At 37.2% G+C, this 12,284-nt stretch overlaps 1 protein-coding gene across 1 annotated transcript; it reads left to right on the top strand.

The window, feature by feature from the left end:
• The first annotated feature begins 2,351 nt into the window (after positions 1 to 2,351).
• Positions 2,352 to 12,283, top strand: LOC306850326 (E3 ubiquitin-protein ligase NEURL1-like). The gene is made up of 6 exons (XM_079385897.1): positions 2,352 to 2,538; positions 5,010 to 5,218; positions 5,547 to 5,868; positions 9,930 to 10,559; positions 11,161 to 11,316; positions 11,453 to 12,283. Exons 1-6 carry the CDS (start codon positions 2,370 to 2,372, stop codon positions 11,686 to 11,688), a joined length of 1,722 nt encoding a protein of 573 aa, XP_079242023.1. The 5' UTR covers positions 2,352 to 2,369; the 3' UTR covers positions 11,689 to 12,283.
• The last annotated feature ends 1 nt before the right edge of the window (position 12,284 follows it).

The raw sequence follows: 12,284 nt of genomic DNA, 5'->3' as shown, positions 1-12,284 counted from the left end.
AAACATACTAAATGGTGTTTTTTTTTGAAAATCTAAAAATGCACAAAGTCTCCTGTGAGGGCTAAGTTTAGGTGTAGGGCAATAGCTAAATAGTTTGTTCAGTATAAAAACCATTACGCCTATGGAGAGTCCCCATAAACCACAAAAACCAACATGTGTGTGTGTGTGTGTCTTTTGTTTCCCTGCAGAGGAAATTGTTCAAACTACTGGACACAGAATTAGACTGTCTAAGGGGCAGTTCACATATCGCGCCTAAAAACGCGTGGAAAACGCTAGGCGTGCCGCTTTCTCCTTTTTGCCAAAACGCTCGGGCGGTTGCGCTCCGGATGCGTCGGTCGTTGCTAAGCAACCATCAGCTGCGCTCTCCGTTACAACAAGGAAATTTCAGCAATGGATTTCCACCACCGAAAAACCCTTGCTGTAACTCTGTTACAAGGTTTATTTACTAAGAAAAGTAGAAAACGCCGCAGTGTTTGGGTGCACCCCATACTTCAAAAAAGCTGCTGAGGTTACAAAGTAACGGAAAAGGTGAGGAAGCTGATTGGTTGGTTCTTGTCACATGACCTGCGGTGCGCTTCCGGCGTTCTGAAAAGTTGAGATGTTTTTATCTCTATGCGGCGCGGACGCGCCTGGAAAAAACGAGCGCGTCGCACCGCGACCGCGTCGCTTCCATTATGAGCGCGCATATCGCGCGTCTCCATTTGAAATAACGAACTTGAGCGCGCAAAAGATGCGATATGTGAACGGCCCCTAAGAGGGTGCTGAGGGGAAGCATAGGGGCAGAACATCACCAGAGGACGCACACACACCATATGCACACATAATGCAGCTCAGCTGCATGGATACAATTCTGTTCCTTTGCCAAAGTTTGTCCTTGGTAGAACAACCATCTACCAGCGTTGTTAAAAATGATGCATAAAATGCACAGAATGTAAATGCATAATCTAAACGTGAGGACTGGTGAGATTGAAAAGTGAACGGCTATATTAAATGTTTAGTGAGCGCAGGGCACCCTTCAGTGGACGACAGAGAAACTACACTCCCTAGTCGGAATAAAAATGATTCCTGTGTTTCTTTGTAGCTTCATATAAATGACTTTCCTGCACCGCGTGAATCTACAGCGCCACGGCCAAATAAATCATGTGAGTTTGCAGTGTGTATTGAATGTTGTTGTTCAGTACCAATACATACCATGTATCGCGAAATAATGTCAAGAGACGTCTTTTTATTTACATTGACATAGCTTTTATTGACAACATACAACGTGGCCAAAGTAGTCCGATTCGCGAATACACGACTATTGTTTTACTGAATCAGGATTGTAACCACAGTAGAACGATTCTGGAACTCATGACTCGTATGAACCGGTTCTTTTGACTGAATCAGAAATCTTATCTGAGTCACAAATAAATGACTCGTTCTTTTGAGGGAATAAAATCACTGTACTGCGATTTACAAACAAATGACCCTCGGCTGGTTTGAGTGAATCAAACACGACGCGCCAGTGTCGTTTATTATTAGTTTATTATTAGTCGCTTTGGATAAAAGCGTCTGCTAAATGACTAAATGTAAATCAATGTAAATGTTTATAACATGAATTGTTCTTAGAGAGTTGTTCTTTTTTTTTTCTTCTTCTTCTTCTTCTTTTTTTTCTTTCCCCCAGTAGGTCACTCTGGGTTTGTGTACTTTGTTCATTCAGTCATGATGAGCTTAGGAAAGCAACTGATGATGTCTTCTGACCTTAGATGCTTTATATAAACACAAAGTGTCTGTGTAGGCCTATACACAAACACCCACTCACAGAATAATAAGTGTCTACTGAATTCAATGGTTATCAATGAGATAATCATTTGAAGTGAAGCTGATTTGATCAAGACACAGTATGTCAGCTTGACCACACCGTGATTATTCAACGCAATAGGCTACTGTTATTTAAAAACGTTATCCTTTATTTTGTGATAATGGAAATTTGTGGTCAAGCATAACATGATACAGAAAAAAAAATGTATATCATAAAAATATATGTCAAAGTGATCGTCTGTTTCCATTTACCTTGTATTTTCAATCTACTAAAACAACGGGGATAGTTAAGGATCCTTTAAGTGCGAGTTATTTTAATCTCTGTCATTTTGGCAGCGCAGCTAAACGTACGGATCCCTCTGAACTGCGAAATTGAATATTAATGTATCTTGAATATTAATGTATCTACTATATATTAATCAGGTCGGTCAGGCGTTACTTAATAACTTTCCTAAAGCGTCCAGTCACGTAAGCTAGTTCATCATCAAGAGCCAATCCGTGAACAGTAGACCTCCCAAGCTCCGCCTCCTATGCTAATACGAATCCTCGCTGAATGGGAGCGCGTTTGCATGTGTGCTGTACAATCACACACCAGAGGAGTATCCGGCACATACTCACAGTTACTTTATTTGAAATGCAAAGCTACTGAAGACCAGATTCAAGACATTTTTTGCAGGATTTTATTGTGTGAACATCACTGTGCTGAAATGGGTGGCCAGGTAACCCGTACCTCTTTAGGTGAGTGACAGTACAATTTCGTATTTTCATAATAATTTCGAAGACCTAATATATGAATATAATTTATCTAAATGATTCTAATAATTATTTTTGTCTGCAGTTTCCTTCAATTGTCTGAATGATTTTTTTCTCATTATTGTAAAGATGTTGTAACTAGCTACTTGTAATTTAGCCTACTTGTTGCTCAGAGTCCTCTCATCAAACAAATGATTTTCTCTTCTGTTTCTCCAACATAAATGCATTTCAGATAGTTTGCTTTGTCTGTGACAACTGTTTGTACTGTTGATCAACACCGATCAGCAGTTTGTCTTTCAGAGATCCATTGTTTTTACATGCATAAAGCTAATTATAATTAGGCTACTACAGAATAACTCATCCTAAACTTAAAAGAAAACGTTTAGATTTTTTTATAATGAGTAAATTAATAATAATTTATTTAGAATTACTTAGCATTAATTATTTAGCATTTTGATTGATTTTTGCTTTTGAGTATGTCCTCAAAGGGGCCATTTTTGTCCCTATAATTGTAAATCCCCACACAAATACACATAGTTTTAGATATGTCAGTTATATATGTTTCTTGCTGTGAACAAGGAAAGTAGGCATAATAGAGCATTTCAGGTTTATACCCACTCAGTAAATGAAGCTGACGCTGAGCCAACCTGACACTTAGGCCTGCTATTGCCTACAGCACAGAGAGAGAGAGTCGACACATATAATGGGACATGACATTAGTTTCAAGAGAACATCTCTAACATCTCTTTAAATATAGAGGAAAAACAAGAGATATTGAAATATGTGATTAGTGATTAGACTGTTTGTTTTTGTCAAGACCAGCAACTGCCCCCACAAAATAGTCGTAAACAAAAAGATAAAATGCAAAAAGTTTTCTTTGAGGATAAGGCTTAGGGTTATAGGATAGAAAATGTCATTGATCAGTCAAACAGAATGTAGTGAAAATCAACACTATGAAACCATAAACATTTTTTGGTTTTCGTGCATTTGTCATGACATAGAGGTCAGGAGTTTGTGGTTGGAATATTATTTCTATTTATGTCCCACTTGGCTGTATGTGTGTGTATACACGGTGTCTCATGATTCCCATATAAACACATACACAAATACTCTCACACCTGCAACTGCACGTCCTCATTTGCCCACACAGAGATTGTGCGGATAAAGTGGGTGAAGTATGCAGAATCAGTGTCTCGCTTGTGCAACTAAAAGCTAAAGGTTCATTTGTTGACTCACACCCATTGAAATGTCAACAGCGGTTAATTAAAGAGAAAAACATCTCTGAAATAAGACCGTGTCCTTGACTTAATGCTCCGGAAAGGTCTGGGAAAATATGAAAGGGAGTTGAGGAGTGAGTGTTTGATCACAAGCCAGTTTTTCCCCTTGAGAATCAGTGCACATCGGATTTGCTACACTTTAATGGCTAGTTATATTTTCAGTTATTTATTGTCTCATTCATCATCATGGAATTGTGTACTATATTTACGAAATAGTTCCAGAAATTAACCATATTGCAGTTTTAAATAACAGTACATTATTTCAGTATTTTAAATATGAACAAATTCTGCGCCAATTACATGCACATCTTCAGGAATAAACTCTTGTTCAAAGGACCTTGAACTTTGCATTTCGTTTAGTAATTTAAAATAGTAATTTATTTGCTAATTTCTTTTTGGTTTTGTTCTGGTCAGTCCAATAATTCAGGTTTATACCTAGCTCCACCACAAAAAAATACTTAAGCAATGAAAAAAATATTTTAGCATATTAATTTAACATACTTTTGTTATACATAAAGGAAATCTATTCTTATATTTCAGTAAATGTTATGATTTCTTAAAAATATATGTAAAAATATATCTTGCAGCAATAACTCTCTCTCTTTCTCTGTACATATATATATACATATAATACTACATTAGGTTGAAAATGATACTGTACATAGTATGTACATAGTATACTGAAGAGATGTGATTCATTTTTAACACAAGCTGTAATGCTTCCAAAACTATTGCAAATCATTCTCAAACTGTGACAGAACATTGTTTAGCCAGCTAGATAACTTTACCCTGGTAAAATATGTAAATAATGACAATTCATAAAACAACAGTGTTCAGTAAATCAAAATTTGGCATAAAAACATGATCACCGAAAGAAGTAATCTGATGTTGAGTAGAAATGTTGACTTTCCATTGTATGAGTGTTTGGAGACATAACCTCATTTTTGGCAGCCTCAATAGCAGAAACCTGCATTCTGTCTCTCTCTATCTCTGTGTCTCTTTTGTTGTCTCTCTGTTCTTTATAAAGGTTTTCATTCAGAGATGGTAGCAACTGTCCTCCCTCTGTTCCGTGAAAACGGCACAAAGCTCTTAGAGAGAATAACAGTGCTTGTCAGAACGTACACTGTTGTGAGTGCCTGTTGAATATATATATATAACTTTTTTTTGTCCATCTCTCAGACGGAGGAACCCTTCGCTGCCACCCCTTGAAGGTGAACATGTGCCAACAGCTGCCAGCCCCCCCGCCGATCTGTTTCCATGCCAACACAAAAGGCTCTCAGATCGTGATGGACAAGACGCAGCGCAGCGTGCGCCGAATTGCCAGCTTCTGCAATGGCATCACCTTCACCAACCGGCCAGTCAGAATCTATGAGCAGGTCCGGCTCAAGGTATGGTAACCCAACACTCACCCATTTCCACATGCCACTGTGTGTGGTCCCAAAATAGCCCTCACATATCCTTCTTTCATATCACTCCATCTAAAACTTTCCCGAGGAAGGGAAAACAGAAAGAGAATGCTAGAAATGCCAACATGTGAGGTTGTTCTGTTATCTAGTTCTGGTGAATGAGGTTGTTTGGAAATTAAAAAAAGAATAATCTGTGTCTGAAAAATGCGTCTGCTGGTCTCAATTTATCGCGTCACACTTGTCACACAATAACTTTAAAAAAAATTCTTCAAATATATGTAATTTTAGCACTTTTGGTTGCTTCTTTTAGATCACAAAGAAACAGGGATGTTGGAGTGGCGCCCTGCGAGTGGGTTTCAGTTCAGTGGATCCATCTGATGTAAGTTCAGCATGGCTGCCACGGTTCGCCTGCCCAGATTTAGTTAGCGAAAGGGGATTTTGGGCCCGAGCGCTTCCTGAGGAACAATGTGAAGAAGGAACCATTCTGTCCTTCTGGTTGGATAACACAGGACGAGTGTTTTACCGGGTAAACAGCGGCCCTCCGATCTTCTTCTTCGGCGGGGTACCAGCCGGAAAGCCGGTTTGGGCGATCATTGACATTTACGGGCTGACACGTGGAGTACAGCTACTTGGTAAGTTCACATGAAATATCAGATTTTACAAATTTATAATGTCCCTTTACATTCTAAACCAAGCAGTCATCAAACTGCCTGAAGCTGGTTTGCCGGACGTCTCTTGAAGTAACTCTCTACACAGATCAGATGACATGCCATTCAGAGTTTGCTCAGAGGGGAATTGCCGAGCTCTGGTTGGCATGTAATGTGGGCCAGTATCTGAGCTGCGCTTCACTGAGCACGTGCTGATCAGTTGATGAGTTGTAAAGTTCACCAGTGGTTTTGCTGTGCTGAGCATGTTTAAACAATTTAAATTCACAACATTTAAAAATAGAATTCTAGATTTATACCTTCTTATCCTAATTACAAAAACTGCCCAATGGAAAAAGATAAGAGAGATTGGAGCAGTTGCCTAGCAACACTTTCACTTTTAAAATGAAAAACATATGTTGGGGAATTCCAGAATGCTGGCAAAGTGAGAAAAACAATTTGTGCTTAACAAAATCAATAAACCCAGCTGAATGGAAAATTATTATTCCATTCATAATTTAGTTGTAGTGAGAGTCTGTAGGAACAAGGCCAAGTTTAATTAAGCCAGTTAGGCATGCCTTAATCATTGTTTATTTGTTAAGGCATTGGCAAAGCATACAGATTGAGAATAGAGTTGTTGTTGTTGTTGTTGTTTTATATATCTAAAAATTGTTTGGCAGCCATTATATAATCAAAGGTATTTAGGAAAGTTTGGAAACTTTATCTTGTCAAATTACTGTAATATCATAAGATATACTTGTTAAACTACAGCCAAATTACCATTTTGGTAATTTTTTATTTAACTTATTTTACATTTTTATTTGTTGGTTTGTTTGTTCTATTAGACATCATTCTCTTCTGATTTGATGCTCAACAAACATTTCATTGTACTATCAATGTTGAAAACATTTCAGGATTCTTTAATGAATAGAAAGCTCAATAGCATCAATTTGAAATAGAAATATTTATCAATAAATGTCTTTACTGTCACTTCTGATCAATTTAATGGTCTTTGCTAAATAAAAATACTCATTTATTATATATATATATATATATATTGACCCCACAATAGTATAGTATCAGATGTATCAGCAGTGTTGGGAAAGTAACTTTGGAAATGTAATAGGTTACAGATTACAAGGTACCCTATTTAATGGGGAAGTCGTGGCCTAATGGTTAGAGAGTCGGACTCGTAATCGAAAGGTTGCGGGTTCGAGTCTCAGGTCCGGCAGGGATTGTAGGTGGGGGGAGTGAATGTCCAGCGCTCTCTCTCCACCCTCAATACCACGACTGAGGTGCCCTTGAGCAAGGCACCGAACCCCCAACTGCTCCCCGGGCGCCGCAGCATAAATGGCTGCCCACTGCTCCGGGTGTGTGTTCACGGTGTGTGTGTGTGTGTGTGTGTGTGCATTTGTTCACTACTCACTGCTGTGTGTGTGCACTTGGATGGGTTAAACGCAGAGCACCAATTTCGAGTATGGGTCACCATACTTGACAATACGTCACGATAAAATGTAATAAGTAGTGTAACTTTTCAATTACTTTATTAAAGTAATGTAACTGATTACATTTGATTACATTTCTAAATTTCTAATGTTTTCTAATGTCCTTTTTAAAACATGTAAACCAGGCAGGGTTAACCTTACAGCAGTACTCAACACTGACTGACTCAACACTGTCAGACTTTCAAAATCCTTCATCACTTGCATTAAAATTATAATAATAAAATGAATTTTAAACCATAGCCACCACAAAATCAGACTGACTTTGAGATCACTCTGAGGTTAAATATTTAAAACCGTAACAAGAAATAGTTTAATAGCTATGATGCGGTTTTTGAAATCAAATGTTTGCATAGTTATGACAGGAAACACAATCTCTTAGAAAAAATAAAGCAAATACATTAATCCAAATAGGAGTTATTGTGTCCTATTCTGTGTCCTAAACTCCTGAAACAATGGCGTCTCATATTTTAGCGCAGTCACTGCAATTTATGAAAGAAATCAATTAAATCTGAATGTGAGTGTGTGTGAATACAATTCAGATGTAACCACCTTTGTAATTCTTAACATTTTCAGTAACTGTAATTCAATTTTTTTACAGTTACATTTATTTTGTAATAAAATTAGGTAATTTTCCATTACATGTAACTAGTTACTCCCGAACACTGTGTATCAGTACTGAGAAAAATCAGTGAATTGTTTTATTAAAGCAGCTACTGTATAAGTCTGTGCATGAAAAAGCATTTGTGTTACATTACACCGCTGCTTGTTGGAAAAAGTAGCTTGTTACTGAATAAGCTACATTGTTTTGAAAAGAGCTGAGCTACTGTCATACTACAAAAAATATAACCAAATGTAGCATTGCTACTTTTAATGAATTGCTCCCTTACACTTACAAAAAAACAAAGCTACAGTAATAGAAAACTAATTTTCTTTTGTTTTGTTTTTTTGTACAAGTTTAGAATGCATTACTATATTCTATTTTAAAAAGATCTTCTTTCTCAGTCTCTCTCTCTCTCTCTCTCTCTCTCTCTTACGTTTGAGTAAAAATAGACAGTTTCCAGTGTCAAATAGCAGTATGTCTTAGCAGTGAGAACGGGCTGTGTTCAAAAGCATAGACAGAATGTATGTGTATTGATATCAGGGGTCAGTGTTGGTGTATCATCAGTTAACCCTTGGGACATCTAGACTAATTTAACCTTCATTATATAACCTAATCTCAGCTTTCAAACCTACTATGAAAATACACATATACACACCCAGTCATATTTTGCTTCTTATCAAGCTAGCAACATCCACTATGTGTATTCAAGCCTATTTTCAGTTGCACTTTGCCTCTGTATAAATACACGTGCATAGTTGGTTTATAGATGAACACTAATCATGCCGCCAGCAATCCGCACATGCTGTGCTCTCTCACATTTCCTCTGCTTCCAAAATGTGTTTATAGTCGGATGGCCAGATGCTGTGACTAAAATCTCCTCCAGTTCTCACTAATGTAGATCACACCACATCTGGCATTTAGTCAAAGTGGTTCAGTGCAGGATGGAAGGTCCCTTGTACTGTAGGTCATCACGTATTGCCTACATGTGCTTTGTTTTTTGTAAAAATCTAATTGTATGGATAGAGTATTTTTATACTTTAAAAATAAGTATGACACAGAAGTTACTTAAAATATTGGACCAATGCACGTGTCTCCTTCCTTTTGATATTTTGTTTCATGACCCCAGTGTCACTGAAGCTTCCACGTCTCAATAATTCCTGTTCAGACTAGTCAGCAACAGCTAAAGGCAGTTCAGTGGATGACAGCGACGGCAAAACCAAAAACTAAAAACAACTGAGAGATGAACATCTACCACGTCTGAGAATGTTTCTGCTGATGCGACTGCAGTGAAAGTTATAGCAGACCAGTAATTTCCATCACTGAAGCTCTGGTGTTCTCATCAGCGGCTGTCCACTGTGGATGGCCAGTGGCAACGTTTTTACTGACTTAGGTCAAAATGAATAACCACCCAGTACAATTTTACTGATGCTGCTGATTGCAGGCTATATGAGCAATAGATTTTTATGAAGAAAATATGAATGTGGCTTATGCATGCAAAACTCACTGCCGCAATGCTAGAGTGTTGTGGATGGTGGAGTTGCTAATTTTTTATGTATTTATTTTATATATATATATGTGTATATATATATATATATATATTCTGGATATATAAAAAAAATCTTGCTGAATAGCAGAATCTTTTTTTATTTATTTAAATAAAATAATAAAATAAAATAAAATAATAAATACTTACTGACACCAACCTTTTGAACAGTAGTGTAAATGTAAATATAGAGATAATAATAATGCACAAATAATTTTGATTTGGTTGCTAGTGTTTTCTGGTTGGTTGCTAGGCTGTTGTCTTCCCTTCTTAAATAATTATTACCTGCCAAGCAGAAAAATGTAAGTTCAATCACTTGGAAAAATAATATCCTGTAGTATCCTGTAAAAAAAAATAGTATCCTGATTTCCAATGCAGTGTGTGTGTGTGTGTTTTCCAGACAGTAAGATGGTGCCAGCTGAATATCTCTGTCCTGCTGTGACTCATGAATGCATGGATGAGTGGCATCTGTCAAGCGACTGCTCTGAGCTTGACCTCCAGGAAGATCTGCCATCCTTCTCAAGCTCTCCAAACGCCCTCAACTCAGTGCTGTCACGTCAGCTCAACGATGACTTGCATTTCCACTTTGTGCATGGCAACGGTCTGCGTCTGCTGACTGAACACATAGCAGTGCGTTATTATAACAGACGCGAGGATTGCGCTCTGGCGTTCACGCATCGGCCGTTGCGCTGTGGAGAGTGTGTGTTCCTAAAGGTCTCGTTGAGGTCATCTGCTCTGAATGGATTTTTGTCTTATGGATTCACTTCCTGTAACCCAGCCCATATTAATCCAAAGCACCTGCCGGTCAGTCCAGATGACCTGCTGGACCGCAAAGAATTCTGGGCTTTTAGCTGCCTGACTTCACCGCTTGTGGGCGGGGATATCATCGGTTTCCGGGCAACTGCAGAAGGGGAGGTGCTTGTGAGTCATAATGGAGGGAGAGCGTGCAGAGAGATGTGTGTGGATAACTCCACTCCTCTGTGGATGATCTTCCATTTACAGCCACACATCAAGCAAATCAACATACTGGGTAAAACATAAAATTTTACAAATTATTGCTCTGGCATAAAGTGAAGATGATTATTATAATAAAAAAATATTTTTAATTGTAAATATTTATTCACCTTTTTTACTGAACATTCATGTGTGTTTGGTAACAGTCAGGTATGTTTGACATTATTATTTAATGCAGAGTTAATGCATTTTTGATTATTGCTCTGGCATAATATGAAGGTGTTTAAATTGTTTTATTTTTCCTATATCCAATTTTACATAAGTAACCTTAATTGATTTTCATTATAATTAATTTATAATATAATAATTATTATTTGTTTACTTTTTGTACTGATCAGTCATATTTACAACATAATAAAAGGTATGATTGCCATTTTTATTTAATATTAGCTGTGCAGGGTTAATGCATTTTTAATTATTGCTCTGGCATAATGTGAAGAGATTTATGATTGTTTGTTTTTTCCCTTATCAAACTATTTAGAAGTGACTTTAATTTATTTTTTAATACAATGAAATTATAATGTAATGTAATGTATAATTTTAATTATTTGTTTATTTATTATTAGTAGTGTAGGGTTAATGGAATTTTAATTGATTTATTTGTTTGTTTTTTCAAGGCACTTCCTGTGGTTACTCTCCATCCTGTTCAGAAATTCAGAGGTCCATCTTTGGTGATGCCAGTCACCTCTCAGCCAATCATATTTACAGTACAGCAGTCAGGGGCTTTACAGACAGCTTTGAGTCCCGCCCACAGAGTCTAAGCAGTTCTGCAGGTGCATTCCTGTCTTTTATTCTTTCATTTTCTATTACTTTGTCGATTTACCAAATTCTTTTTGCTGATATACCAAATTTCTCAACCAAAAATATATTTCTCATTGCTGTTTTCTTTGTGATTGCTGTGGTCACCAGGGACAACATTCAGTTCACTGTCCTCAGAATCTCCCAGTACCCCATCATGCTGTGCGATTACTGGTGAGGAGTGTTTGATTTGCTGTGAGAGGGCAGTGGACTCAGTGCTGTACGCATGCGGACACATGTGCATGTGCTCCATCTGTGGTGGGAAGCTAATGGAGATGTCAAACCCATCTTGCCCCATGTGTCGCAGCCCAATCAGAGATGTCATCAAAATATACAGCAGCATGTAAACTGGAAACCACCTCTCCAGCAAATAGGATGTCAATACTGGGTGATTCTGAAGAGGCTCCTTCACAGGTTATCGTCCTGTTTGAAAAGGAATTCCTGCAAGTTCATTTAAAAGGCTGCTTGTTTGAGTTCTGCAAGGAAGAAGTACTAAATGACTGTTTGATATACTAGATGTCTGACCAAAAATACAGAGAAAACCCATAAATACAGTAACTGCATAAGTGAATGGCACAACAATAATATAATCCCAGATAATAAATTTCTATTGCCTATAAATCTCTATGGACAAATGGCTAGATGTGCATAATGGGAAATCAAGCTACTATGAGACCAATTCTGATTTTCAGTTTGATAATGTCCTAATGACTTCATACAAAACTGTTCACAAATAGTTCTTTAACTTGTAAATGTTAAATCAATCCAGAATAAGAATCTGAAAACTACATTGTGGATTTGATGTTGATAAAATTTTTATGCAAAACATTAAACTGAAAAACTAAAAACTATTTTACATACCAAAGTAGACATTCACAAAACTGTAAGTGCCAATAACTTTTATTTATGTTCGTTGTGAAATAAAACTATAACTGTAATGCTA

Source organism: Barbus barbus, assembly GCF_936440315.1.
Source record: "Barbus barbus genome assembly, chromosome: 30".
Lineage (NCBI taxonomy): Eukaryota > Metazoa > Chordata > Actinopteri > Cypriniformes > Cyprinidae > Barbus > Barbus barbus.
The sequence above is the reverse complement of the archived record's forward strand: the minus strand, read 5'-3'. Positions and strand labels throughout refer to the sequence as shown.

What these genes read in the sequence shown, in the direction of transcription:
- LOC306850326 (XM_079385897.1), top strand. Translation starts at nt 2,370, where the DNA reads ATGTGTGCTGTACAATCACACACCAGAGGAGTATCCGGCACATACTCA. An exon ending in ATGAGCAGGTCCGGCTCAAG is followed by an intron (nt 5,219 to 5,546) that starts GTATGGTAACCC and finishes TGCTTCTTTTAG; the next exon opens with ATCACAAAGAAACAGGGATG. An exon ending in CAAGCAAATCAACATACTGG is followed by an intron (nt 10,560 to 11,160) that starts GTAAAACATAAA and finishes TGTTTTTTCAAG; the next exon opens with GCACTTCCTGTGGTTACTCT.